This window comes from Dermacentor albipictus, chromosome 3 (assembly GCF_038994185.2).
Source record: "Dermacentor albipictus isolate Rhodes 1998 colony chromosome 3, USDA_Dalb.pri_finalv2, whole genome shotgun sequence".
In the NCBI taxonomy this organism is placed as follows: Eukaryota; Metazoa; Arthropoda; class Arachnida; order Ixodida; family Ixodidae; genus Dermacentor; species Dermacentor albipictus.
This window is the reverse complement of record NC_091823.1, coordinates 71,453,150-71,479,963: the sequence shown is the minus strand read 5'-3', so window position 1 is coordinate 71,479,963 and position 26,814 is coordinate 71,453,150. Positions and strand designations below refer to the sequence as shown.

Sequence of the window (26,814 nt, the reverse complement as noted above, 5' to 3'; positions counted from 1 at the left end):
TCGTCACCTCAACCTTTCCAACCACCAAAGGGCAAAAGAAATGATTGTACACAATCACTGGGATTCGAACTCGTATCCTCGTAGCAATGTGTATTTAAAAGCCGGGCGCGCTCACTATTGCAATATCACGCAAGCTTTTCTTTGTGTTACAGGGAAGAAAAACGGAGGCAGTTACATTAAACACATCACAAGTAAACGATCAGACAAACTTAAACACAAATTAAAGAGGTGAAACCAGTCAATACCCTTCGCTAGAGCGCTCGTAATCCTCTGTAAATTATCTCTTCCTGAAAGATACTCTTGGTTGCTCGCGGTGGTTCGGTAATTGTATTTATCATTACTTTTCTCGGGAGATTATGTGATTCAACAAGAAAAATGAGGTCGTACGGCTAGGTCACATCAAGTTACGTGATAGTGATTGGAATATTTTCTAAGGCGTTTTTCAATGCTCGCCATAGAACACATAGGAAAAAAAAATACTGCATCCCCAACAATCACTGAAAGAATGATCAATATTTCCAGCTTTTTTTATTTTTGTTACATAATCTGCAATTTGTGTCCCAGGGAACAAAGAATCCACAACAACAGTGCTGGTTAATTAATACAAGGTTTTGCACTACACACATACTCTAAGAGTGGTTGCGTCTTTCCATGCAGTTCGGAGGCCACACTGAGCAGGCAGGTAAGGGTGACAATATGTACATCGCGCACAAATCCTTCTTCCTAAAGTGGTAGTGTGTTGGCGTGAAATTCCTCGTTCTCATGCCCTTGAAGATATCGTCGATGTCACAAAAGAGGCTTGCATGAAAATTATGATGATCAGCCTAAACATGGCACGTACTCAAATTGGGGATGCACCCTGAGTCAGGCTGTTAGTAAAAAAAAACACGAAGAAAGCATGGATGACGTCACTACCGACAACGACGTCATAACGATTACGTCACACAGTTTGTTACATCGTAGATACTAAGCCAAGAGTGCCCGATATAGCAACACTGTAAATGTGCAGGAAAAATAAAAACGACTTTCACTTAAATCTCGTAGATGGCATTACGATATTTCGCTCGTGACATCTGTTATAGTAAAAATGTTGCCCTCCAAATTGATTAATCCCCAGCCCGGAGCCTTCAAAACAACTCAACAACTTGTCGAGCCTGAAAAGCAGGAAGCCTTTGGCACGGCAACTTCCCTCATCACCGGTGGCTTAAGCATTTACTCAAACAAACGCTAACAATGAAATATTGTGGGAAGAATCTGTATATTCGAAGGTTATCTGAAATGCTAGCCTGTCAACTTACATCTGGTAAGTATGTACTTGGATGTTTTTCTACTGAATGATGAAAAAAAATAAAAAATGACCGTTTTGCGCAACTTATCTAAACTTGCTACACCGACCAAAAGATAACCTCGCCATGATAACACACAAAAGAAACGAAAATAAACATGATGCCCCAAAATTGTCTGCGTAAGTAATTTATTTGAATAAAATTGAAAGGGCTGACAGCTATTGTGTCGCCGGCTTCTTCAGAAAGAATACATTTTTCGATGATCAAAAGATGATAAACTGAGGTGGTATGAAAGATGTTCTGAAAATGAAGCGCATTTCGTAAACGTGCTTGAACTGTCAGTATATATATATATATATATATATATATATATATATATATATATATATATATATATATATATATATATATATATATATATATATATATATATACATACACACTGACAGTTCAAGCACGTTTACGAAATGCGCTTCATATATATGCGCGTGTGCGCATACATATATATATATATATGGGTCATTCCATCTCAAGTGTACTCGGTGTTTTATCGACCATCTGCGATTCTGCTGAAAAAAATCATACTGTTTTACCTCAAAGCGCGAAGTAATTATTCAAGCGATTTTTCTTGAAAAAAAAATTTCTAATGCCCTGAGGACGCTTTGAAGATTGCGCACACAAGTGAAACTATGCCAGGTAGAAAAATTTCTACAAAGTTATTGCTTTGACCTGTTACTGCGAATATTTTTTGAAATTGTCGCCAGACGGTGCTCTTTCGTGACTATTGTCGTTTATTACTTTTTGTTTTAATTTACATAATTTTTAGCCGTAAGGAAAAGTCGACAATTTCCCCTTTTTTAATATTTTTTATAAAAGAAAGTAACGTTTCCACGAGGAATATATTCACAATAGGGGCTTGGTATGTGTGTATACTAGATGATAAAAATATTCGTATAAGAAATAAAGCCTAATCTTTTGCTTAATGTCATGGTAAATATGAAAAAAATTACGTTCTGACTCAATTTGTGGCTTCATTTTCGCAATGTAGCGTTCCAAGTAAAAATATGGCATAGTCGGCATCGGATAGTATGCTTTGCTGTCTATCTATGTACAAAGATTCAAAAGATTAAATTTTGTTTTAAGCGAGAAAAAAGTTTTTGAACTGCACAATCACAAGGTTGCGCGGAGCATCTCTTTGCTTCGCCTTCACTGCATAGCACGTCGGCCGGTGTTTCAGCCTCGCTCATTTTACGCGCTTCTTCTTTTTGTTTTTGAAGACGAGGTCATTTTTGGCGACTTCAGGTCAATTTGCGGTTCGTGGGGACTGAGTTTCTGGCCATTGTCATCTTGTAAGATTATATAATTGCAGGCCTTCTAGTGCACGTAGGACAAGAAATAGGCGTCTGAGTTAAGCTTGGAACGAAAAATATGCAGAAAGTTAGTGTGCTACTATATACGGAGAAGTTACAATGCCTAATGGCGAAATAACTTTACATGTGCCCGTTAGCACAGCATGCGCCTAAAACCGGAACCGGTAGTGTGGCTCTACGAAAGATATGGGCCAATCCCGAAGAGATTGCTGTCTAAAATTTTTGGCTGATCCCAAAGGCAGTACACTATAGACAAGAAACCACATGGTGCCCTAATGCGCCATGGAGGACACTTTCTTCGATGACCGCCGCTAGATGTTGAGTCGTGTTCTTTTCTTTTTTTACCCAGCGCTTCGTTTGCAAATATTTACGATTCCCAAAATAAAACACCACAAATAGAATATGCGTTCTCATGGCGGCTTTATTTCGCACGGCATTATTTCAAACTTACTTTGATATAACTTATATACCTGCCCGTCTTGTCTCCGTTCGCGTGTAGCCTTCCACTGTAAGCACAGTTCGCTTCGATACTCGAACTATTTCTGTGGTTGAATAGGATGCAACCCCAGCGAGAATTGAAGTCGGTGAGAAGGGCTTAAAGTGATGAAACTTCCGTGTGCCTTTTATAGTAGTCACTTTGCTGAACCACGGGGACAGCACAATTTTTCTTTTTTGAACAGTTTCCTTCGAAACCCAAAGAATAGTTATCCCTTGGATACTCTCCTTCGCCCACGTGAACAGCTGGTGTGGGGTCATGATTTGGTCACGAATTGGCCTCTGAAGACTTGCTCGGGCTGCTAGCCGTTTCACGGTGTCGCCAAGACCGTCACAGGCACTCTTGCCATGAGCTGTAGCATAAAAATTCCATTCTGCACCAATTCCGAAGTCACCTTCGTGATTGCAGAGGTTCACAAGGTTCCTTTTGTTTTTGTACTGTGCTGGAGCTGCGTCAGAAAAGTAGAGGATTTTTCGTAGATGTGGCAACTGTTGCTTAAGTACTGTCACAACTTCTGCCTGGAACGCGGACACTGCAACGGCGTCGTGCTCTGTACAGTCAGAAATGACAACGTAATCAAGCCGGCCAGTGGCCTTTTTCGTTGTTTTAGGTTTAGCAGAACGCCACAAATCGCCTGTTCGTTGAATAAAGCCACAGTTCTGGTTCCTGTTCTGGCGCGTTTTTAGTGACTGGTGTCATGTTGATCGAATTTATTTCACCGTATTTTTTAAAAATTACGCGTTATAACTTCTCCGTATATAGTAGCACACTAACTTTCTGCATATTTTTGGTTCCAAGCTTAACTCAGACGCCTATTTCTTGTCCTACGTGCACTAGAAGGCCTGCAATTATATAATCTTACAAGATGACAATGGCCACAAACTCACTCCCCACGAACCACAAATCAACCTGAAGTCGCCAAAAAAGACCTCGTCTTCAAAAAGAAAAAGAAGAAGCGCGTAAAATGAGCGAGGCTGAAACACCGGCCCACGTGCTATGCAGTGAAGGCGAAGCAAAGAGATGCTCCGCGCAACCTTGTGATTGTGCAGTTCAAAAATTTTTTTCTCGCTTAAAACAAAATTTAATCTTTTGAATCTTTGTACATAGATAGACAGCAAAGCATACTATCCGATGCCGACTATGCCATATTTTTACTTGGAACGCTACATTGCGAAAATGAAGCCACAAATTGAGTCAGAACGTATTTTTTTTCATATTTACCATGACATTAAGCAAAAGATTAGGCTTTATTTCTTATACGAATATTTTTATAATCTAGTATACACACATACCAAGCCCCTATTGTGAATATATTCCTCGTGGAAACGTTACTTTCTTTTATAAAAAATATTAAAAAAGGGGAAATTGTCGACTTTTCCTTACGGCTAAAAATTATGTAAATTAAAACAAAAAGTAATAAACGACAATAGTCACGAAAGAGCACCGTCTGGCGACAATTTCAAAAAATATTCGCAGTAACAGGTCAAAGCAATAACTTTGTAGAAATTTTTCTACCTGGCATAGTTTCACTTGTGTGCGCAATCTTCAAAGCGTCCTCAGGGCATTAGAAATTTTTTTTTCAAGAAAAATCGCTTGAATAATTACTTCGCACTTTGAGGTAAAACAGTATGATTTTTTTCAGCAGAATCGCAGATGGTCGATAAAACACCGAGTACACTTGAGATGGAATGACCCATATATATATATATATATATATATATATATATATATATATATATATATATATATATATATATAAAAGCGAGAATAGCACATTCTGCATTTTCTGTAATAACCTCCATTTAATCACTTAAGTCAACAGAATAATACTAAATAAATAAATAAATAAATAAATAAATAAGGACATGCTAAGTAGCACATAGATACAATATCGCTTTCAGTAAAGGTTATTAAAGCTTTTAGAGCTGATCACTTTCGATACGCGTTATAGTCCAAGCAACTTTTCTGTGATGAAACATCTATGCTGATGCGATGCTTATCATCTTCATCAGAAGGACGTGCAAACGCTACTGTGCTTCTTGAGATCAACCGGCCTGTGTGAACGTGTGCAATTGGAACGACTTTTCTGTTGTCTGTTCCTGTTCTTTTCTTTTCTGTTTTTTTCTCTCTCTCTCTTTTTGCCCTCTTTCCAGCCTCTATATCCCCCACTTCAGTGCGTGTGTGCGTGCGCGCGTGCGCGCGCGTGTGTGTGTGTGTGTGTGCGTGTGTGTGTGTGTGCGTGCGTGCGTGCGTGCGTGTGTGTGCGTGCGCGCGTGCGCGCGCGCGTGCGTGTGTGCGTGTGTGTGTGTGCGTGCGTGTGTGTGTGTGTGTGTGTGTGTGTGTGTGTGTGTGTGTGTGTGTGTGTGTGTGTGTGTGTGTGTGTGTGTGTGTGTGTGTGTGTGTGTGTGTGTGTGTGTGTGTGTGTGTGTGTGTGTGTGTGTGTGTGTGTGTGTGTTTTGAAAGGCGACCATCGACGCAAAGCGCATCTTTGCTGTTGAGACTTAGGAGAGCTTATGAGAACGCGATCTACGTTCTACCATGGATGGCCCTACGTGCACCAATGCATAGCCATATGACGTATTGATGCAAAATGCTACCAGTATACGATGATTCGATGATACCTAAGACGATGAATCGTAGAGTCTGTGTCACGGCCAGCACCAGCAAATATCAGAAACTGCAGACTCGAGTCAAATGTATACAGAAAAGTAAAAACTATACAGAAGATTAAAGTTGCGGCTATCACCTGGAGCGGTTTGCAACGTTCAAGAATGTTAAATAAGGTGTCACAGCGTATGACGCAACCAGCCCCCCGTAACGAGGACGCTCCGATTCTATGTCACAAAAATTGTACACTTCCAAAGTTGGCTCGTTGCACGGCCTGTCCCTTTTAATTTTTTGGATGCTTGAGTCTGCTTCAAATTATGTATACTGGGATTAGCACATCAGTAGGCTAGCTGTTCTGTGAATGGTTTGAATATCTCGTTGCGACATTGTCTCGCTAGCCGCCCACGTTTCATCGCTATCCAATTACTGGACTCCAGGAAACAAGAGAAAAACTGATTTTGTTCCTTTGGGTAAATCCCGCTTTTGTGCCTAAACGCACGCAGAGAAATTCTGAGCACTAATAAGGGAAAAAAAGCAGGGTTGAAGTATACCACGTGCGTAAGACGGGAAAACAAAACGGCACGTTCTGAGCAAAAACAAACGGCAGCAAAACGCGAGCGGTAATTCAGAAACTCTGCTCGAGTAAAACTATTGAAACTGCGACTGGGCCAGCGCGTCTGCTAATCACTGCAAAACAGCCTCGTCGAGACATTCACCTCCAACAAAGCTATCGGTAAGACGGCTCAGGAAATATCGGTAAATGACGTTGCTCCATTATCGACAGGCGGTGCTCTCATGGACGGTGCCCGTCAAAGGGACGCTTAGCGCTTGGTTGAGCAAGCACAAACCATCGCATACCCCAGCCGACGGGAGCCTGACGCCTACACGCGCGCTTCGGAAAGTTGCGTGCAGTGCATGAGATACTGTAGGAGTGGCTCGTCCAGTCGGGATAGGCAGGCAGGGAACAGATTTGATCATTATCTTACTGAACAACCGTGCGCTGCCTTTTTTTTAACGTTTGCGCTGTCATTGTGAAGTTTGAATGTGTACGAACAGAAGGTGACACCGAATATTTCATTTCGCTTGAGTTTTCGACTAGAACGCACCCTTTCGCAAACGGATCTCAAGCCAAAGAAGCGGGCTCAAGGAGCAAGACACTCTAAGAATAATACAAGCGCTCCTCACCAGCCGCATCACATACGGAACGCCGTACCTGGCTTTAAAGAACGCTGAAATAGAAAAGCTGAACATCATGATAAGGAAGGCAATCAAAGTCGCCCTGGGACTACCCGCCATGGCCTCTACATCACGTCTCCTTAAGATGGGCGTCCACAACACGTGGCAAGAGCTCGCCGAAGCGCACAAGAACAGCCAGCTGGAACGACTCAAGCTCACGCCCACAGGGAGATCAGTACTCCGACACCTAAACTACAGCGAGACGTATGTCGCAGACACGGACAAGAAAGAACGAATACCACCGGACGTTCGAGAGTGCATTTGCATAGCACGTGTCCCGCGCAACATGCATCCCATATATCACAAGAGTAGAAGACAGGCTAGAGCCAACGCCATCAAAAGAAGTTTCAAGCATGACCCGAATGCCCGCTACACCGATGCGGCCAAGTATCCGCATCGAAACGCGTACGCTCTGAGCGTCGTAGACTCCCAAGGCTCCGAGCTAGCATCGGCAACCATCAAGGCACGCAACCCGGAAACGGCTGAAGAAGCGGCAATCGCTCTCGCCACCACCACATGCACAGACGCAGCGGTTATATTCACCGACTCTCAGGCCGCCTGCAGAAACATCTTGAGGGGCCGCATCTCGGCCGATGCACTCAAGATACTAAAAAGACGAAGCACTCCGCTCCCGTACACCTGCGTAACGTGGGTACCCGGACACGAGGGTCTAGAGGGGAACGAAGCGGCCCACGCCGCTGCCCGCGAGCACGTCAGCCGGGCTCCCCTCTCCCCACGCGCTCTCGGACCCGTGACAGAAGAGGCGGAGGCCGTATCCACCAACTATTCGGCCATATTGCAACATTACAGGCTCGAGCGTCGAGTGTACCCTCCACCGCACCCTAAACTCGACAGAGAAGAAAGCCTAATCCTTAGACGCCTGCAAAGTAATACGTACACGCACGGAACGATAATGCATCGCCTCTACCCGACGCTCCACGGCTACCTCTGCCCACTTTGCAACGTACCCGACACTCTGGCACACTTGCTCCTGGAATGCCCGTGGCAGGAAGGCAGCGAAATGCAACCAGAAACGCACGCAAAACGAGCAATAGAAGCAAACGACCTATTCGAAACGTGGGAGGCCAAGCTAACCCTCGGGGACCTGGAAGACCAGCGACAACTCGTCGCCAGGGCCAAGAGGGCAGTCGAAGCCAGAGGGTTCCTGGACTAAGGAGCCCTCCCACCTTAGGGTGATACCCGGCCTCGCTCGGGACACTGTTTCGTTTAATAAACGTTTCTCTCTCTCCCTTGAGTTTTCGAAAATCAGCGCCGTGGAAGCTACACATCAAATACAAAAAAAGAAATATGCTATCGAAAATCAGTGCGTTCCTACTTTGCACTTACGCTCACTTGAGGATGCATATTCTGTAACGGGCAAACGCGGAATACACTGCATTATCGTCGATAATCATACAGCAGCGTCACCACGCGTGCGCGGTATGTGACAAACTCGTGTGCAAGAGCCAGAATAAAGAAAGCCCAGTGCACCTATCTGTTGTTTAAGCGTACCTAATACTGGGCTGGCGCCGCGTAAGCACTTCAGGCTAGTCTACATTCGCTGCAAGAGAAGTATTAAAAAGAAAAAAAATAACGTTGCTAGCCAGGGGCACTGAAGAGGTGAGTTTTGGGATTCCCGATTCTGTATCTGTATTTACAAATTATCTTATAGTTGTAATTAGGGTGCAGAAATATTTTACCTGGCGCGGAAGTTGAAGGACGATGCAAGCTCGCGCCACAGGCTTGGGCACCACTGCGTCGAATTAATGAGAGGCAGCTCATGAGAGCACTTTGAGCCACCAGGTGCTGGTTCAAACAGAGGCGGAAAAGAAGAAATAATAAATGAAAACTCGCGTAGTGTAGGAAGAGAAAGAAAAAAGTTACACATATAACAAGACGCTGAATCATAAGGCTGTGCTGGGTGCGGGCATAGGAGCGCGGCGGAGAACGTTACCTTTGCGCAGTCTATATAGGGACACGAACAACGAACGTGTCAATAGGAGGGACTCAAGGAGGGGGAACAAACCTTAATCTAGCGGCCTCATTCACAGTAATTTCCGGTTTAAGAGCGGAGAGAAAGACCCGAGAGGCCTTCGAGCAGATTGATTTCAAAAAGCCGGTGTTCGGACATCGGGGATAATTAACGTTACAGTTGCACCGTCTATAGAATTCGTCGGGCCGCACTTGTTTGACGGCAAGAAACGAAGTTCGGGAGACGCTGTTCACATCTCGGCCGCTGGTTTGCGCCTGTCTCCCGAGCTCTCGTTGGTCAAACACGATACCTCATCTCCGGAGGATGTGAGGATGTAAAAACCGGGCGAGGGTGCGGCTACATACGCTTTAAAGATATGTTTGAAATTTCAGAAATGTTTACTATAGGCGCAGTATTTTCATTTTATTGGTCAAGCAGTTAGTTTTATACATGCCGGCATTGAAACCGCCATTTTTGTGACTCGAGCACTACCATATTTTCGTGTTACTTAAGCTTTAAGCGTAGCAGTGTAAACCTCTTTAGAGTTAGTCCCTCAAATGAAGTGGTGAGGGATGACTAACGGCTAGCTATAGCTCCGTGATACAGCGATCGTGGCAGCGTTATTTTTGTGCGAAACTAAGTTGGCTGATTAAGTGTATTACTAAACAGGGCCTATTTGCCTACAAATTGAGCTGCATGGGTGATGCGTCCGCGATGCAGCTTCAAAGTTTGTTTTCTAACACCAGAGCATACATCATAAAGAACGTTATCTGGCGTTAGCGATTTATGATTTACATGGTTACAATGAAAGAGATCACTATATAAAAAATTCAGTTGTTGATTTCAGTTTACCATTTTCATTTATTTTCTCTACGAAAAAAAGGAGCAAGTGCCTAATTAAGATCGTGAAGTCTGATGAAGGATCTAGCTTTTGTTAACATTCTGCATGCAGCTGCAAATACACTTGATATAGGTCGTTTGATATATATTTTGCAAACATTCCGCGCCATACATTTTACATGCACGTTGCACAGGAATAACATTCATAGGAATGTGCGCACATATTTTACGGACTTGAAGCACCACAACAATCGATACATACCCTTCAGAGCTGCAACAAGAGCTTCTTTTTTCAACCAAGAAAGCTCAGGGAGCATTGTTTACTTGCAGGAAATGTTGTTATTTAGCAGAAATACGTTTGTAGAGTATAAATTGAGGTGCACAAAAGCAACCTTCAGTTCAATAATACTTAATAACCGATATATGTCATAGTCAAAGTCTTGAGGTCAATATATTCGTTGTGGTGAGGGATTTTCGTCGTTCGCGCAATAGACACTGTGATAAGTAACTATAGCCGGGTGCAACTTGAGAAAACAGCGGCATTTGCCCCCTCAAAGGCGCATGCACACGAGCCTCCACCAATGGACGCGCACTTTAGACTTACGTCATGCCCCGGACGGCCTTTGAGCCCGCCGACGGAGAATATGGCAGCCCGCGCTTCGAACTAGGCCTAGTCGTGTCAGCGGGACCATTTCTTCAGTCGCGTAGGCAATCGGCTGCCGCGCTTCGGCCATCTGGGCGGGGCCTCTCCTGTCTTCGTAAGTCGTGCTCGACTACAGGTGCGGTAATGCTAACCCAATTGCTCTTAATATATAATAGGAGTCTATAGCGGCATGTCTGGCTGGCTCGAAACAATGAGTGCATTTTAAAGACATTGTATGTCAGTACGGGTTTATCTAAGCAATAGGATCATTCTTTCGTAATTATTTGTTGTCGTTGTTCCTGAAATGATTTCAGAATAATTAAGTTTCCACAAAATGTAGCGTCACATTGCTTTCTTGTGCCATAAGGGAACATTGAGTTATCATTTGTGTTCATGCAGCCTACCCCTTTACTCAGCTGATTGGTTAGCTTATTGCCGTGAGTATTTATTTATTTATTTATTTATTTATTTATGTATTTATTTATTTGTTTGTTTATTTAGAAAACACTTTAGATGCTCTGCATAATGCATTCAGTAAGGGGGCATCATTGTAATAAGCAGTAAGCGAGCAATGGAGGCAAAAGTACAAAACGAGAACTTCAGTACTTACGTACGATTTTACAATAGAAAAAGAGAGAAAAGAACGTCAAAGGAGTACATGTGTGGGTGTGGATATGTACCACAGAAGAGTACTTGCAACAAAATATCTACAAAACGATACCAAAAAGGGCACCCCCACATCTACAAATAATAAAGAACAATTATGGGCTTTTACGTGCCAAGACCACTTTCTGATCTAGAGGCGCGCGCATGTGAAAATAATAAATAAATGAGGTGAAAAGCACAAGGCATGTGAAAAGCACGCACAGGTGATCGCGGATCGTTTCACGATCTGTTGCGGAAACAACTTCATCGGGAAGACCATTCCAATTACATATGGCACGAGGCACAGCAGATAACTTGAAGACGCGTGTCCTTCCGAAAGTGCGCTTTAAGTCTAGTTGATTACGTGATCATGATGACATGCGTTCGGAGGTTTCAAGGGGCAGCGTTCAAGGTCTATTGGTGTCAACGTATTTGTCAAATATAGACACAGCAGAGCGATCGTGCTACGAGTTTGCAAACATAGCAAAAAGTTACTACGATTAATTTGTGTTATACCAGAGTTGGGATTATAGTTGCGGAAAATATGCCGGGCAGCTCCGTCCTGTATGCACTCAAGCATGCTAGCTAGGTATTCTTGATAAGGGGGGCATACAGACGACACGAATTCCACCTGTGGGCGCACAAATGTTCAGGTATGCTAAAGAACCAAGTATTTACGATGCGATAAGCGCAGGTGGTGGCGACGTGCGAAAACCGAGAAAAAGGTTAACTGTAAGATTGACGGCCAAGGTATCTGTAGGATGTGGCAGGGGGACACAGCTACGTTATTTAAGCTGTAGGGAAATGTGGAACTGGTATGCTAACGAGAGAACGAAAGTGTTTTGCATTTGGATTAATTGACAAGCACATTCCAGGTATTGCACCAATTGTCAAAGTTGTCAACGTCATGTTGGAGGGTTGTATGGTCATTAGTAGAATAAATTCCCTGATAAGCAACGCAGTCGTGAGCAAAATTTTTGCATGTGAGATGGAACTTTGGCAGGTGAATTGTCGATGTCTACTAGAAAAAGTATATATCTTAAGACACCTGGGGGTACGCCAAGTGTGACGCCAAAAACAGAAGAGAAACAGTTGTTAAAGACAGTAATTTTATGCCGCCTGCGCATCGGCCACACCCACCTAACACACAACTTTCTACTGAAAAAACAAGACAAACCCTTATGTGAGAAATGTGGCAATGAACTCACTGCAAATCACATTTTATTCTCGTGCACACAACTCGAACGGCTAAGGAAAAAACATTTTACTGTATTTTACAATGAACGCATTTCCTTCCATCCCAGTCTGCTTTTAGCAGATAACCCACTAGTAGAAACTTCATCTGTTTTTAGTTTTTTGAAAGACGCAGCGATCCTAAACGCAATATAATATATCACAGAACTACTAATTCTAAAATTTATTACCCGGTCTTTACACGCATCTTATGATGCACCTCACCCATTTTCTCAGTCCTGAGAAGAAGGTTGAGGTCTTCAATTGGTTTGTCGGGCTCCTCAGAGTCCTTGTCTGGACAAGGACCTCGCTAAGGATACCCAATTTTTGAAATAAGTTATACCATGTGTTTGGCGCATGATAGCCTAAGTTGCTTATGCGCCATAAAACCCAATACAATACAATACAATACAATACAATACAATACAATACAATACAATACAATACAATACAATACAATACAATACAATAGTAAATTAACGGCCAAGAGTTAAAAAGTTCCGAAGCCATGATAATGTTAGTAAGTCAATACCTAGAGCGGATCATTTAGAAATTATAGAGAGCGCGCTATTCGCCGTGCCACTCTCTCCCACTCGGCGGCGTTACAAGTGTTTTCCATTCTCTCAGAACACACCGAAAACACGCCCAGACCTGTTTTGGATGATTGCTAGGAGCATCTCTCTTGTAACGGGGTAGTAGGTTGTGCCATCAAGATCAATTCTTACGTCAATCTCTCAAATTTTGCCGCTCTTTAAACCTAAGATTCGCTCTCAAATGAAGCAGTGAATTGTAACCGAAGTAGAGCTTGCTGTGCTCTCAATCTACGGTAAATTTGGTTTTTGCGTTTTTTTTTTCGTTGTATGTAGCATTCCTACTTATACACCGCCAATCCTACAACCGCTTTTTACTGGTTTTACAGTGAAGCTGTCTACGGGGCTAGGATCCGAGATTTTATGGCATCCGCGCGGAAAAACTTTCGCCTAAAAAGTGAGAGTGTAACCATAGAGAAAGAAATTTGATCTAACAGCCAATAACAAAAGCAAACGCATATCGCTGCTCGCGTCCGAGCTCGGTTTAACGGCCACCCGTGTCTAAAATGGCGCTCCGTCACAGCTGTCTCTCTGTGGGTGTATGACGTAGTGCGTGACGTAGTGTGCACCTGATAAGGCGACCAAGGGGAACTTTCGGTACCGTTTGGCTCCACCATCGCTATGGAAAAGCCACGCGTGATCCGCACGCCTGAAGAGCAGCATATCTACGTGTAGCAACAGCGAGAGCAGCGGCCGGAGAGATACCGTTGACGTCGTGCCAACGAGAAGAGCGTGCCCGCGATGAGGTACGTAAGCAACGAGCAGGGGCCGACTACGCATGTCGCGACGCTGAGAATGCCGCAAAGAGACGTCGACGCCACGAGAGCCCGGTTCAAGGATCCGACGATGTCGACGGCGCCTACGGAAAGTACCAAAAAGACTTTCTTGATCGCAACTTTGGATCAAGCTGCCCAGTATCTGATCGACTATGGTTCGATAACAACCTCTCGGAAAGCAACGGCGTACGGTCGGACGAGCGACGGCAGGAAGCGGTGGATGGATGTGCTGACGCGGTGCTTTCCTGGCGAGAACGTTGGGGAGTTTCCAGTCTGTGGTGCGTTGAGCCATTCATTTTCTTTCGTGACGGACACGTTTAATAACAGAAGTGATACGCGAATGTGTTCGCGCACCTATCGTCATGGTGACCACCGATCAGGACAATAAACATGTTCGTACCTTTTTTTCGAAATTCTTTGTCACCTCTGTGTTGTATGCTAGACATCTTCGCTGGTCATCCGCCTACACAAAGTGGTATGGCTCACGAATTTTCTAAAGCGTGATTACTCGAGGGCCGGCATCTGGCGTTCACCATCTGACATCGGCTTCTTGCTGTGTCAGGCATACGAGGTGAAAGAAATGGAAAAGTTGGAGTTCATGCGCATGCATGCCCACGACCGGCTTTTCCTTTCACTTTGTGCACTTTAAGTCATTGCGTTCCCAGTATCCAGTGAGAACATCGAAAAGCATTCTCGATAGTCCGTGTCGTGAACAACAAAGAACTTACCACAGTTGGGGAAGCAAGCGTAGAAAAGTTTACTTTTGTATATTAAAATGAGTTGTAACCAGCGACAATGATTCGGTACAAGTTGTTCAATAAAGTTTTTTTAGCATTGACAGTGTGTTATTTTATTAGAGAGCAGTTGCCTAAATTTTGGTAGAAATGAATAAAATCCGAAAAAATACATGTAACCAATGTTAAATTGAAACGCACCAAATAACTCAGGATTAAAAAAAAATATGAACTACGAAAATGCAGGACTTTAATAATGAGGTAGGCAAACCTTTCAACTGTGATAGCCATTGGTACCATAAATAGATATTCCAATTCTGGAACTACTGGAACATCGGATGGTCTTCCCTGATGAAAAAAGATCAAGAAAAAAGTACATTAAACGACAAAGAACAATCTTCCTCTGAAAGAGGAAGTTGGATGTAGTCTAGCAAGAAAATGTCGTCACTGTGATTAGGTGCTATCCCTTGCCAAAGCTTTGGCGGATTTGTCTTTAGGAAAGAAGGTAAGACGTGGCGAAGTACTTGTCTTTATCACCGCGTAAAGCAAAAGTGCACTTGTGTAGAAAAACTGTGTTTGAGCAAGGACGACTCTTAAGGACTGCGTTTTGCGTTAAGGTAAATGCGTTTCTTTTTTTTATTTAAGTGTTCACAATTTTTTATTGAACCATGGTTCGATGTTTCCATTAGTTGAAGAAACATACAGCACATATTTGTCAACAAGACTGAGCAACGCTTCCTTATAAATTATCCACTTTCCATAGACAGAGCGACGAGAAAAACGTGAAAAAAGAAGATTGGTTGAACGAAGTTCTTAATTCGGTGTTGACGGCGTCATAATTAAGTTTGTTACAATCACAATTTGTTTTCTTTTCTTACTCTGAAATCGCAAATGACGACCCAACTGCCATTCTTTTTTTCACGTGTTCTATGGGTTTCATTTGAAATAAAAGCAGTTTATTATCGAGCAATGTGTTGTGTGTGGTTTGAATATTACATTATTTGTTTTATTAACGTTTAACGGCACTCAATGAATGGTAAGTTCCGCGTTGCACGGCCGCTTTTGATTTCACTCTCGCTTCACTTGTAGAAAATAAACCACGTCGGGCATGGCTGTCTCCTCCTAAGTCACACTGTCTCGATGATGAAAATACGTTGTGTCGCTATATTGACTCAATGCTAACAGATCACCGTCGATTGTCATCGTCAGATCGGTTCTGCCGAAAATTTTACAGCTTTTTCTTTACGAGGTGCGAGTATGGTCATGTAGCGAAAGCGTAAGGAGAATTGAACATATGCAGGTGTCCTGCGCCGGTCAGTGCACGCTACGACGCTTATCACCCTAGGATGCCTCGGTGCGCGCGTCCCCGCTTTATGGCTCCAGCGTCGCCCACACTGACCTCCAGGGATGCGAACAAAACGAGGCGGCTTTATGAAAACGACAACTCCCTACGCTTCATCGTTCATCCTAGCGTTACGCACCTAGCCTAGCTGAACTGAATACCGAGAATATCCGCGCTTCTGATCCCCATCACAGTCAAGTTGAGCTATGTGCAGCACGCGCACCTGGACATTTTTTTTTTTTTTTCGTCAGGCTTCGGAAACTCTTGCCTTGGGATAAACGGTCAGAAGTGTCACGTCGAATGCTTGCTGCGCCCCACCCGTTTTGCTTCCAGCGTTCGCTAGGTTGTGTCGTTCTGGCGGTGTTCTCAATTGCGCAAAGCTTCAGCGCAAGGTGGTATACGTAAGGATGAGCTCGATGCTATAGCACACACATCGGGTTCGCAGGTGCGCACGAGCCTTTGAGACTATGATGGCGATCGGCCGTGAATAGGGGGAGAAAAGGGAAAGTTATTGCTAAAAACTGCAGTCCTGCCGACTGTAACGTCTGTATTGCGCATAATCTTCACTGAGATGAAGGAGAAAAAACGGTAATGGAGACGTAGGAAGGTTACATTCTTCAGAAAACTAGATGGACAGGTGATTGAAGCGATTTGGTGGTAAAAGTCATTCTATTCATATGCTACACGCGTAAAAAACGGCGAGGAGAATGGCGTATTACGAGCAATTGGGCGTGGCTCTTAAAGTTCTTGGCCTGCGCAGTGAGATACGTGTGTCAGGGGTGAGATATGAATTGGATGAGCAAGAGAACCGTAAAAAAATAGTTGTGAAACAAAGACAGTGGCACAACACGACGGCGAAGAGACAGGCTCAGTAAACCGGATTCTGCATTTAATGATGACACACTGATAGGCTAATGATAAGTGGTGTGGACGAATCTAATTGCGCGACTCTGGGCTGCTTCTAGCACGCTATTGAGATAAGATTGGGGGTGCATACTCAAGTTTTGGTCAAATTAGTGATCTTTACTTAGTAGTTTATGTATAATTAGTAATTTAATCAGTGCTTTATGCGTTATGTTGCGTTTCAAGAAACCTAGCGTGTTGTTGCAATGTTAGATGGTGTTAGTGATATGTGGTCGCCAGGTGAAGCCTCAGCACAACCTCACACTCAAGTATTTGAAAGATTTAACGGCTACTACAGAAACTTCAGAAATGTAATACAGAAAACAAAGGGGGTTAGGAAGGTGGGAGAAGGATGCAGATTTATACTTATTACGGCTGAGTGTTATTAACGGCTTGTTGCACCAGTTTAGCACGTGGTCAAGATCAGTCGTTAGAGCTGGTTGGTCAGAGGCATTTGTGAGGACCCGATAGATGACGCAGTCGTCAGCAAACCTGCAGATGTGGGAGGATACGTGTAGAGGCAGGTCATTAACATATATAAATAATAGAAGTGGCCGGTGGACGGGTCCTTGAGAGGCACCTGACGTTACTGGGAAGGAGTCAGAGCTGTGGTTGTTAATAACAACGATTGGGGATGGTTAGTCAGCAATTATTTGATCCATGCAAAAATGTCAGGATGTATGTTCAAGTGATTAAGCTTTAGTATTAGTCATTGGTGTGAAATTTTGCCAAACTCATTTGGAAAAGCTAAAAGGTTGGCGTCCGTCTGCAAGTAAAGATCGAGATTAGCATGTGAGTCGTGCAGAAAGGTGGCCAGTTGGGTTTCGCACGACAACCGCTTTCGAAATCTATGATGTGAAAAATTAAAGAACTGGATCGAGTGCAGCAAATTCGTGATGTGGGAAATAATGACGTGTTCCGTGATCAAGCAAAGGGATGCTTGTCGAAGAGATGGGGGGTAATTTATAGGTGAGTCATTGTTTCCTGCTTTGTAGATAGGAACGAGCTTTCCTATTCCCCCTTCTAATTCCTCAGGCATGCAGGTAGTAGCGTGGAACTGTGAGTACAACAAAAATAGACAAGCAGCTAAAATGCATTCGGTATTTTTTTAAATTTGAGGTAATATCGTCTATACCAGGTTAGGACAACAGTTTAATATTTTCAATCTCGGATGATATGTCGCAGATATAGAGTACAATTTTAGGACATTATTGGATAAATGGGAGGAGACGGCAAATAAGTGACGCATAATTTTCTAAGTCAGAAACACACGAGAAAATAATGTCAAACATATTAATTAGCACCTTCAGCGTCAGCCAAAAACCTCGTTAGTTTCGTTATTAAGACGTATGCTATGCTTGCTGTGAAGATTCGTTACCTCCCCAAAACTTCCTACAATTATTTTCTAATAGTTTAGGCAGATGAACGTGAAATAACGTATATTTTACACAACGAAGTGCCGCTAAGTAAGCTCTTTCAGCGGCGTAGCATTTTTCCAGGGCGTGCGCATATGCTTTCAAGTTTGCTGCGCGAAAAAGACGTTTCTCTTTATTTTCTAATCTTTTGGAGACTTAGTAGACTATGGCTTCTGAATGTTCGCACGAAAGGCTCTTTAGGAATGCATTTACTTACTAAATCTCTTATTTTGCTTTTGTACAGAATCCCATTATCATTAATCGATTGGTTCTTGAAGTTTGTTTCAAAAAGTGGAAGGAACTTAATTAGCCATTTTGTTATCGCTACATAATCGTCTTTCGCTTAGAGACGAGTAGTCTATCTTTTAAAGTCTGGCGTGGTGCCGTCATCAAGACAAATACAGCGTGAATAACCGTGTGGTCACTGATTTCTTTGAGGCAAGTAAGTAATTGATGAGAGGTTTTCAGGATTGCTTGTTAGTATTAAATTCAAGGTGCTTGCCGATTCCTGCGTCATGCGTGCTGGTTCTGACGCTATTAGCATGAGGTTAGAATTAAGGGGAAACTTCAATAAAATTAGTTGCTTGTGTTCGTTTTCTTCCTTTAGAAGTGAAAAAATGGGAAGGCAGGAGACTTCAGAGCCGGCTATCCCAAAATTCCAAATTTGTTACTCAAGCAACAATAAAAAGTAAAGAAAGCGAAGAAATTATAAAAAAGCACGATATGAATCTGAACACAAGCGCTCAAGAATTGTCTTCCTGAGGGAACCAGCACTGAATCACAGTGCAGTAGCTATAGGATGGTCACTCGTTACACAGAAGTGTAGGAGACAACATAAGTCTCTTCATACATACGCAAGGATACCACGACTGGAATATCAGCTCATAAAAAAAAGCACAATGTAAGGGACAAAACAGTAATGTCGCTTATGTAATGTGAATAGTAATCACCTGAATAACCGCGAAGGGTACTCACGACGCGCATCTACTTAGCAGGCCATTACCACTGTCCAAGCACTTTGCTTAGTGTAACAGTACATCCGTCAAAGATGAAACCGCTGTTGGTCCCATCGAGGACATTCTATGATAATATGTTCCACTGAAGCATCTGAGTAATCCCAGTTACTACATCATCTTTTTCACATCAAAAGACGAACGTCGCCACATTGCAGTTGCTTCTGTCTTGTTTACTAAGGAAGTTTAGAAGAACTAAGGGAACCTGGAAGAATATGAGCATTAGGATGGCACCGTAGCAAGCTGGCTTAAGGATGTTAATAAGTTTACATGGAAAGTCTGGGTTATGCTGCGTGGTCTATAACATACGCACCGCAGGAGTGTTTCTCGTGTTGCGCGAAATAATATCCATCATATTGTTAACTGAGATTCAATGTTAATCGCGCAGCATGACAGTTTCTGGTTCGCAGAGATGAGAACGCCTCCCCTTCGCGAGCCCTTGAAGTCGTTCCGATATGTAGGGTGTCCCCCCTAACGTATAGCCAAGCTGTTCAACGAAAAAAAAGAAGATAAAAGAAACATGGTGCAAGGTGCGTTTTTAAGACCTCTGGTGTTCGGTTGTCAGAACTCTGACCACCGGACACCATAGGTCTTATAACTGTCTCTTGCATCGTCTCTTTATATCGCTTTTTTTTTTATTGACCAGTTTGGCTAACGTTAGCTGGGACAAACGGTAGACTATTGTTCGGCGAGTCAGCAAGAACTTCAGCGTCGCTGACGGCACTAGTCAGCCATGTTTCTGTTAATATCCGAATAATACCTGTGGATGACAAGGCAAGATTAGACACGACCTCTCGCTTGCGCATAAAGCGGCCTATATTCGAAAAAATGGCGGCAAGAGAGAGTTGATTTTGAGGGATGGTATTAGTACGAGAAGGTGTTTTCGAATTACGACGTTATTGTTAGTAGATTTATTCTACTGTCCGCCACAATGCGTTAAATGAGTAACGTTTTGATAGGATGAAAAGTATATTTAACCTCAGTGAAAATGGTACAGATTTGCTTTTGTGAATGCAAGAAGGCATTTTCGAGTTTTCCGGACCGATTGAAAAATATTCACCGGCAATAAACTCGATTGCCTTGAATTTACGACCACTTAAAGCATTGTCTTTTTAGAAAGTTTTATGAAAAGCGAACTTAACTATGTTGGGTAGGCGCTGGACGGCATTGTATTAATAGAGAGGAAAGAAAATAGAAAGAGGAAAAAGAGGAGACATGGGAAGGGTAATTTAGAACACAGTTAATGGCACGAGGAATTTTGAGCGTGAATACGCGAGAGCACGAGCGAAACTTCTTTGGTCCAACGTGAAAGCACGTAAAACGCTTCAAATTTGACACCAGCTGCCTCTTGCTGCCATTTGCCTGCTGGACTAACACTACATCAATTATTCTTACAGGCAACCGCGTAAGTGTGATCGAAACAAACGTGAACTCGACACCGCACGTGCATCATGGTAATTTCGGCCCTGAGCGCAGATACTCACACTTCCGCTTCGCCTTTATGTTTCCATCTTAGCGCACACGAACAGCTAATAGGGGCAGTTCAGCCGCCCTCCTTTCCGGGAGCAGCCGCCTCCTATCCAGCTCCTCGATACGGCCGCCCCGAATGAGAAAGATAAGAAGGCGGAAGAGAAGAGGCACGGCTCCAGAATCTCGCCGTCATTCCGCGGCGGGACAGCCGCCCCTCAACTTTGCCGACTCTCTTCGAGAGAAAGGGCGGCAGACAGAAGAACCCCGATTGCGAGCGCGAATGATGACTGGTCGCTTTCCTTCTCTCCCGACGCTCGGCGCTCGAACGGAACGGCCTGCGTCGCCGCTACGGCATACGACAACATCGGATTTCGTCTCTCCCTCTGCTCCGGCGGAGCTCGAACTCTCGGACGGCGGAGCATCCCTGTCGAGGGAAGAGAGCGTCTCCCTCCCTTCCCTAACGAATGCCCGCGCGGGACGGCGAACATCCCTACCGGGAAGAGAAGGAAAGGGAACTGTGGGGGGGCGCCGGCGCGCCCCGCCCCCGGGCCGGCCCCACCGACGCGCGCACACGCGCGCGCGCAGCCAAGCCGCGGCTCCGAACCCCGGGCCCGCGCGGCCGCCACACGCGTCGCCCGCCCGCCCGCCTCGAAGTTTCGCCGCGGTTGCCGCTGCTGCTGTTGCTGCGAGTGTCGAGCGCTCGGCGCCGATGGAACCCGCGGGCCACGCCGCCGCCGCCACTCCCGTGGACCTGTCGCGCTCCGCCGCGCCGGCGGGTCTGAGCGCGCCCGGTCTGAACGGCCCGGTTCCCGCGGGGGTGCTGAACGCGCCGTCGCTGAGCGCGGGCCTGACGACGCCTCCCGGTTTGGCCGGCGCCGGACTGAGCCTGCTGCCGAGCCTGTACGGCCGTGCCGGAGGCGCGGGAGACTACGGTGTGCCGGCGAGCAGCGGAGGGGACGCGACCGAGTGCCGCCTGGTCGAGTACCGCGGCGAGCGAGTGGCGGCCTTCGTCCAGCGGAGCGGAGAGCTGCTCCTCTGCCTGCCACAGGCAAGCGAGACGGGTGTCACGTGACAATCGCGTCAGCAGTCGGAGTAGACGATGAAAGAGCTAGCCACCGACCTAAGGGGACTCTACAAAACAACGCTCACCCAATTCATACTTTCGATATATCCATAATACTTCGTCGGCATACGTGCGTGAGGGCCCAGAAAGTGCCACTGAAGATGAAAACATCCACCGCAAGGTTTTCTTGAACAGGACTACGCAGGATTATCACTGCTATATGGGGAAACAAGAAGATAAAAACAAGCATCTTGTTTTGTTCACGAATGGCAGAGTATGGCAGCCATTGCTCCTACAGCCCGGAAACGGCTGTTAAATAGCATAACGAGCTCCAAATGATGAGAGCGAGCATAGTCACAGACACGAAATATTAGTGCTCTGACGAAAGATTCTTTGTGCCAGATTGACACAGCATCAGAGGGCTTTCCTTTTAATTCTAAGACGTGTCAGCGTCATGAGGCGTCGACAATGAAGGAAACTACAGTCATAGGGAGGGCGAAGTGGCTCTATACTGAAGGTGGTGCATGTCATGCTCTAGTAAATGCTTGAGCGCAAGTCGGGCTCCACTCTTTGGTGAAGCACAGCTCTTCCAAGTACAGGTGGGGAGTGAGGATGAAAGGAGGGCAAGAACATGGGGCATAGAAATGATTATGCTCAAGAAGTCCTCTAATAAGTATGTATGCAGGGTGTAAGTATAGCCTCAACGCCAGATACTACTTGACAAACACAAGATTTGTTGTTTTCTTTCTCCCCCGCAAACCGCTACTTTCACAAGTCAATATACCTCAATATAAAGTTATTTTACTTGAAATTTCTCACTGCCATCACATCCATGTTGTAAAGCGAATGCTGTAGCGATCCGGGCCGTATTTTTCCGTAGTCAAGCAAAGCCCAAGGCACAAGTGGGAATAGATGTCCCAGAGACCGCCGGGGCAGTGAAATCAAAAACACAGGTGTGATTGCGTGGCATCTTCAGCCGCTTCGATCAAGGCAACCTGACAAAATTGGAATGTACATTGCGCTCTGCAAGAAATACTGCTGATATAGCGCGCTCTGGAGCTATGATGGGCTGCTAGCCGAAGACGTGAGTTATATTACAAACGATATGAGAGATAGTAAGGGAAAAGTGGAGCTGAGGAGGCCATGTAATGAGCAGCGCGGATAACCGGTTGACCATCCGTACAGCTTTTTTTCCTAGCCTCCCCCATGTCAAAGGATAGAAAATATTAAATATACTAAAAATATTAAATATACAATGGGCACCACAGGAAGGAAAGCGCAGTCGATGACAGCAGAAAATCAGGTGGGATGACGAAAAGGGAAATATATAGGCGCAAGTTGGAATCAGCGCAAGAACGGGGTAAATGGAGATCGCTTGGAAGAGGCCTTCGTCCTGCATTGGACATAAAAATAGGGTGCTGCTGCTGCTGATGATGATATTGCAAGAGAAAACACAAGTGAACAGATAAATGCGTAATATTCTCTTTACTCTTAGGACGGTTGGGCTCATTGAATATGAATCGGAAATGACCTACCTTAAGGACACACGCCGTGCTACTTGTACGGTGTCACTGTCGTCGATAATGTTTCGTTCTTTTGCTGAGTTTTAATGCGCGCACAGGTACAAGAAAACCATTGTAACAAAATAATTTCATGATAATATAACACTGAGCAAGCCTTAGTCTAATTTACATGCAGAATGGTCGCAAGTTATGCTGAAAACCACGCTAAAGTCTCATTCGCAACTTCACACGCTTTCTCTTCTAATCGGACTCGTTCAGCTGACGCTGAAGCTTGAACTAAGCTGTTTGTTTTGTTGGGTATAGCTTTTCCACTAATTGTCATTACCACGAAGTATCCACTCAATCAATCAGCAAATCAATCAATCACTAAATCAATCGATCAGCCAGTCAATCAATTAGCTTTACTCAGCGGCAAATACACTAACGAACCTTTCACCTACTCGAACGATGAGCAGATTTTCTTCTATATATTCAAACACACCATTCACTCACTCTCTTTACTGGAAACGAGACGGATCGTACTTCCCACGTGGATAACAGGTACTTCTTAAGGCGAAAGCCTTAACGGGATCATAACCCCGATGGAATGGAAAACGCGGCGTGCGGTACATAAAGTCATGTGAGCTCGCCTTGCGCAGACACGCGCTCGTGCCACTGCTCGCGCGTTCGTCGTCGTCGTCTTCTTCCACAGCTGGCTCCGATGCCGCTCATCACACACACACAAAAGGCAAAGTTAATTAAGACAGAATTAATTCGGGCACTCGAACCCACGACCTACGGTGGGAGTCTAACCCTCGAGCTCCTGTGGAAATCGAATCCACGACCGCTGTGTTAAGGTGTAATTAAGGCAAATAATATGTATTAATATGTACTTCACTAAGGCACTTGAGCCCACGGCCCATATTTAGAGTCGCATCCGCGACCTTTGGTATGAAGTCCAACCCACGATCTTTGGTTTTAATTAGGGCGGAGTTAATTAAGGCAGCGTCAAACAAGGCACTCAAACCCACGACCTTTGGTTGGAGAAGACAAGTAATGGGAAGTAACAACGCATTCGAATGAGAGTGAGTGAGTGAAAAAACTATTTCGAATCAGAACAATTCGCGTCCGGCGAGTTAGTGGGCTGGGGCACCTGCCGAGGTTACGGCCAAGAGTCCTTGCCTCTCGGCGGCTTCCTTGGCCCGCTGGACTGCCCAGAGTTGATCTTCCAGGTTGGAGCTGAGCAACGCGGCCTGCCATCGTGCGCGGAGGCTGTCGATGGAGGCTTCGCCCTCATTGCCCTGTATTAGTCTCCCATAGCACGCGTTCTCGCGTGGCTCTGGTGTCACACACTTTGCATCTATCTGTTGTGTATATTTCTGGATAAATAGCGTGCATTAGTATCGGTCTCTTGTATGATTTGGTTTGTAATTGTCGCCACTGGACGGCTTGCGATCTAGTGAGTTGTGGATGGGATGGTGGATAAGTGGTGGATCTTGTAATGGTTGGTAATGTCGTTGAACCTGGTCATTCTGTCTTCTCATTCCCATACTTCGGAGGGCTCTGTCGAGGGATCTAAGTGCGTCGCAGCTCGGAAAGCGAGTCCTCGAGCTACATTGTGTGCCACCGCGTTAGGGCTGTCCACTCCCGTTGAGTCGGTGGTGCGGGCTGGTATTCACAGGATTTGGACGCATCTGTCTTCCCTTGTTGGTTTGCCTTTTCTGAGTATGTTTAGTGCCTCAGCTGAGATCCGGCCATTCGCGAAGTAGCGTACTGCCGTCTGGGAATCGCCGATTATATTCTATGCGTTGGTTTGTTCTATGGCTAACGCTATAGCCACTTCCTCCGCCATTTCGATGCGCTTCGAATGCGTGAGGATGTCAAGTAATTTAATGAATGTATCTTGAGCGTGCAGGCTTTCTCCTCCACCCTCTCTTTAGCATACGCCACTATGCTAAAGTGAGTGAGATAACTTCCTTTGGAATCCGGCGATTGGGAATCCCGGGCCTGGGGCCACCTAGATGGCCACTGGGAGCTCTTGCTCGCGGTCGGCCTCCATGGCTCGCTGGACGGCCACCGAGTTAGCGTCTTGGAGTTCTGAGCTAAGCAACGTGGCCGACCACCGCGTCCGTAGATTTTTCGGTGAGACTGTCAAAGTGAGTTGTGACTCAATTTTTTTCACACCGGCTGTATTGCAAGTGATGGATGTTAAAGCGAAAATCACGCAGGATGCATTAACAGGTCCGTGATTCCAGTGCGGGCATGGTCAGATTCGACGATACCGCGTGTGATTGAGTCGGAAAGGTGTTCACTGTGGTTACCCATTTTAATTTCCAATTCGTTCTTATTGCTTAGTCTTACCGTATCAGAGCGGACCATAAATGATGATGATGTGTAGTGTTTTATGGCGCAAGGGCCAGGTATGGCCAAAGAGCGCCATGACAAAGGTAATGTTAACGGTGCATTGTGAATGATGCAGGCATGAATGAATGAATGTGTATTGTTTAGTGGCGCAAGGGCCGGCCCATAAATCAATGCGCGGCTCTTGTGGATCTGAAGAAACCATCGAACACTAGCTTGCTGTACCTTTGCCTTGATTACCACCTCCAGTGCATGCCTTTACAGACCGCAATGAACCAGCTTAACTTCAAAACATTTACCTAGGCGAAGATGCTTAGGCCGTGGCCATATCCATCACTGGCGTAGAGAGATATTCGTGCGCTGCTGCAGTTCTTGAAGTGCACTGGCTTCAATGATTGTTTGTAGTCCTGTGCATGCTTCCGCGTACGCGCCGTGCTCCCTCTCTCCCTTTTTTATATGTTGCTAACCCCTACCACCAGGGTAGAGCAGATAACCAAACGATCGTCTGGTTGGCCTCTTTCTCTCTCTCTTCTCTCTTTCGTCTTTAATTCTTTTTTTCAATCAGCCATTGAGCGAGTGCAGGATGACAGGAAGGCCCACTCGCAACTGCTGCTGCTTGCCAACCCTCTTCTTCTACCGTGCTGCAGGCATTCGAGCTGTTCCTGAAGCACCTGGTGGGCGGCCTGCACACCGTGTACACCAAGCTCAAGAGGCTCGGCATCAGCCCCATCGTGTGCAACGTGGAGCAGGTGCGCATACTGCGGGGGCTGGGCGCAATCCAGCCCGGCGTCAACCGCTGCAAGCTGCTCGCGTGCAGGGACTTCGACGCCCTCTACCGAGACTGCACCACCGCAAGGTAGGCACGACGCACCTTGGAAAATTTGTTCCGGTGCGTGCCAGAGCCCTCGCGCCCAGTGAGCAGGGATCGAACTCACAAAGCTCTCTTCTCGTAAACGTTGTTTGCTACTGACCGGTCCGTGCTCGCTAATAGCATATGCAACGTTACGATTGGCTAGGATATCCTCTCGCGAATGAGTTCTAGTAAAAGAACGTTTTTGTGAATACAGGCCCAAATTCATGCCTTCAAAAGCGCCGATAGGGCGTTGTGATATCTCTGCCAACTTCCAACTGAACCTGCTCACAATGTTCTACATCAGCATCTCAGTATTCGGCTTGGCAACGTCAGTATATGAATGAAAGGACACTAAATTTTAAAGCGAAGCTTGTTTTACTTTGCTTTGTTACCGATTTATTTATTTATTTTATTTACAAAATACTGCAGGCCCATGCGGGCCCAAGCAGGACTGGTAAAATTAC

The 26,814-nt window shown here is 45.1% G+C and overlaps 1 protein-coding gene across 1 annotated transcript in view; it reads left to right on the top strand.

Moving 5' to 3' along the window:
• Nucleotides 1–26,814, top strand: part of LOC135914321 (dachshund homolog 1-like) — a 68,606-nt gene that overhangs the window by 6,363 nt on the left and 35,429 nt on the right. The window contains exon 2 of the mRNA XM_070535579.1: nucleotides 26,145–26,353. Within this exon, the coding sequence (XP_070391680.1) occupies nucleotides 26,145–26,353 (209 nt within the window). The remainder of the gene's footprint in view (nucleotides 1–26,144; nucleotides 26,354–26,814) is intronic.